Source organism: Cucurbita maxima, unplaced genomic scaffold (assembly GCF_002738345.1).
Source record: "Cucurbita maxima cultivar Rimu unplaced genomic scaffold, Cmax_1.0 Cma_Scf00070, whole genome shotgun sequence".
Lineage (NCBI taxonomy): Eukaryota > Viridiplantae > Streptophyta > Magnoliopsida > Cucurbitales > Cucurbitaceae > Cucurbita > Cucurbita maxima.
The window spans coordinates 250,843-252,696 of NW_019272086.1; the positions used below are offsets into that span (position 1 = coordinate 250,843).

General features: G+C 35.9%; 1 protein-coding gene across 2 annotated transcripts in view; it reads right to left on the reverse strand.

Annotated features, from left to right (window-relative positions):
• LOC111472372 (vesicle transport protein SFT2B) overlaps nucleotides 1-1,315 on the reverse strand; it is an 18,117-nt gene extending 16,802 nt beyond the window's left edge. For both annotated transcript variants that reach the window (XM_023118056.1, XM_023118055.1), the window contains exon 1: nucleotides 950-1,315. In XM_023118056.1, coding sequence (XP_022973824.1) covers nucleotides 950-1,099 — 150 coding nt within the window. In that variant the 5' untranslated portion in view covers nucleotides 1,100-1,315. The remainder of the gene's footprint in view (nucleotides 1-949) is intronic.
• Nucleotides 1,316-1,854: the final 539 nt, after the last annotated feature.

Consider the following 1,854-nt stretch of genomic DNA (forward strand, 5'->3'; position numbering starts at 1 on the left):
GTTAATTGAGCCTTTCCCGCTTGTCTACAGTCATAAAAATCACAAAGATGGTTCAAAGTCGGCTGCCCTGCCCTCTAGTTTATTGGATTTTCATTTGTTGGAGGTATTTTAGAATTTGTTTGGTCTCAGAATGAGTTTTCATAGAATTTTCTTTTCTCATTGCACTACTATTTCAACAATTAAATATGTTTTTAAATGTGTATGGCCACACACTTATAAGTGTTAAGTATATGGATAACAGTTTTCCATTCTTTTTCTTCTTGATTATAGAAAGTTATGCCTCATCTGTGAGACTTGAAGAAATGGGAAATAAATTTTCATTGAAAGAATGAAAAACTGCAAAGGAGAAAAGGCCAAACTCCTACCCAATGGTGATTAAAAAAAAGAAATCCAACTGACCAAAAGATCATTAATTGTTAAAGGGAGTAACATATGCACCATGATAAAGCAGTCACAATTCAAGGAAACTATCAAACGGATTCCTTTTGTTATTAAGGTTCTCTTTTTCCTTTTGAGCCAAATACTCCATAGGAATATTCTATTGATCTATAACCAGAGAATCTCCATTTCCTTTTCCGGTGGACGGCGATTAAGATGGAGGATAAAATCTCTTAAACGATGCCAGGAGCATTAGATAGTTGTTATTTGCCAGACACTTTCAATTTAACATAACTGAAATTTCACTTCTTCGTGATGAGTATTAAGTTTTAATTTAACATATTCAAGGTTTTACTTCTTCGTGGCATTCAGTTCTGGCAATAGAAACCCAGTTACAGTCCCATTTCGTTGTGTTAGATCATCTTTCAGAAATCAAAGTCAGCAATGAAAAATGTATATCAAAGGTGCAATACTGCGTATTTACATAATACAAATAAAATATCAAAACGCTACTTTGCTGCTCTAAATTCAGCAATGGACGAATCAAAATTAGAATCTAAAAGAAGAAAACCTGTTTGGTGGATAGCGTGCAATTGCGGTTGAAATCGTCCATAAACCAGGAAGAGTTATCGTCATTGATGGTAGCAGTAGAAGCTTCGTCGTCCACCTCAACTCCTACCAACATTTTCATTTTCTCAAACGCCTGATTCATCTTCTCCATGACTCCGCCACCGACGCTTCAAATTCTGCTGCAAATTATGGCGAGAGGGAGGGAAAGCGGAGAAGAACAGAGGAAATTCAGAGAGATCTAAAGCAAAGGCATGTACAGAATGAATACTTCGGCTGATTGAAGCAAAAAATTGCCACCAGCAATCACCCAATTCACCAGCAACCCATTCCCCCGTCGTCGTCAAGGTCCACCGCGGTCATTCACAGATTTAGAATCGTGGGAGATAATAAAATTACCTTTTTAACCTTCGAAATTTTACTATAATTTTTCTTTTTTAATTTTTTTTAATTTTTTTTAATTGTGGGTACCTAAACTTCTCAACAATTGAACAAAATTGATCTATACACAAGTTGATGTGAATTAGCTTAACTGAAATTTTATATTGTTCTTAACTGTCATCTCGGTATATTATCAGCTAAAGAAACATTTTGTAAGCAACCTCCTATGTGACCACACAGCTCTCAAACGCTTTCTGACTGCGACCAACAGTTAGTGAACACTGGAAAAAGAAATGAGACATGGGGTGAGTATAAATTACTCAGTAAGCAACCTACTGTTCCAATTCCTAGGAAGTTCGGGCCTAATTCTATAGCTATCTAAGCTTCCAAAAAAGCTTTGAAGTTTCATCCGATTCTCTTACATGTTAGAAACCCTATCGAAGTTTAGAAGCTATTCACTAGGTTCTAGTGTCGCATACCTACTAAACTACAAATCTCATCTCAAGATAACCAACTTTTCTATTCTCA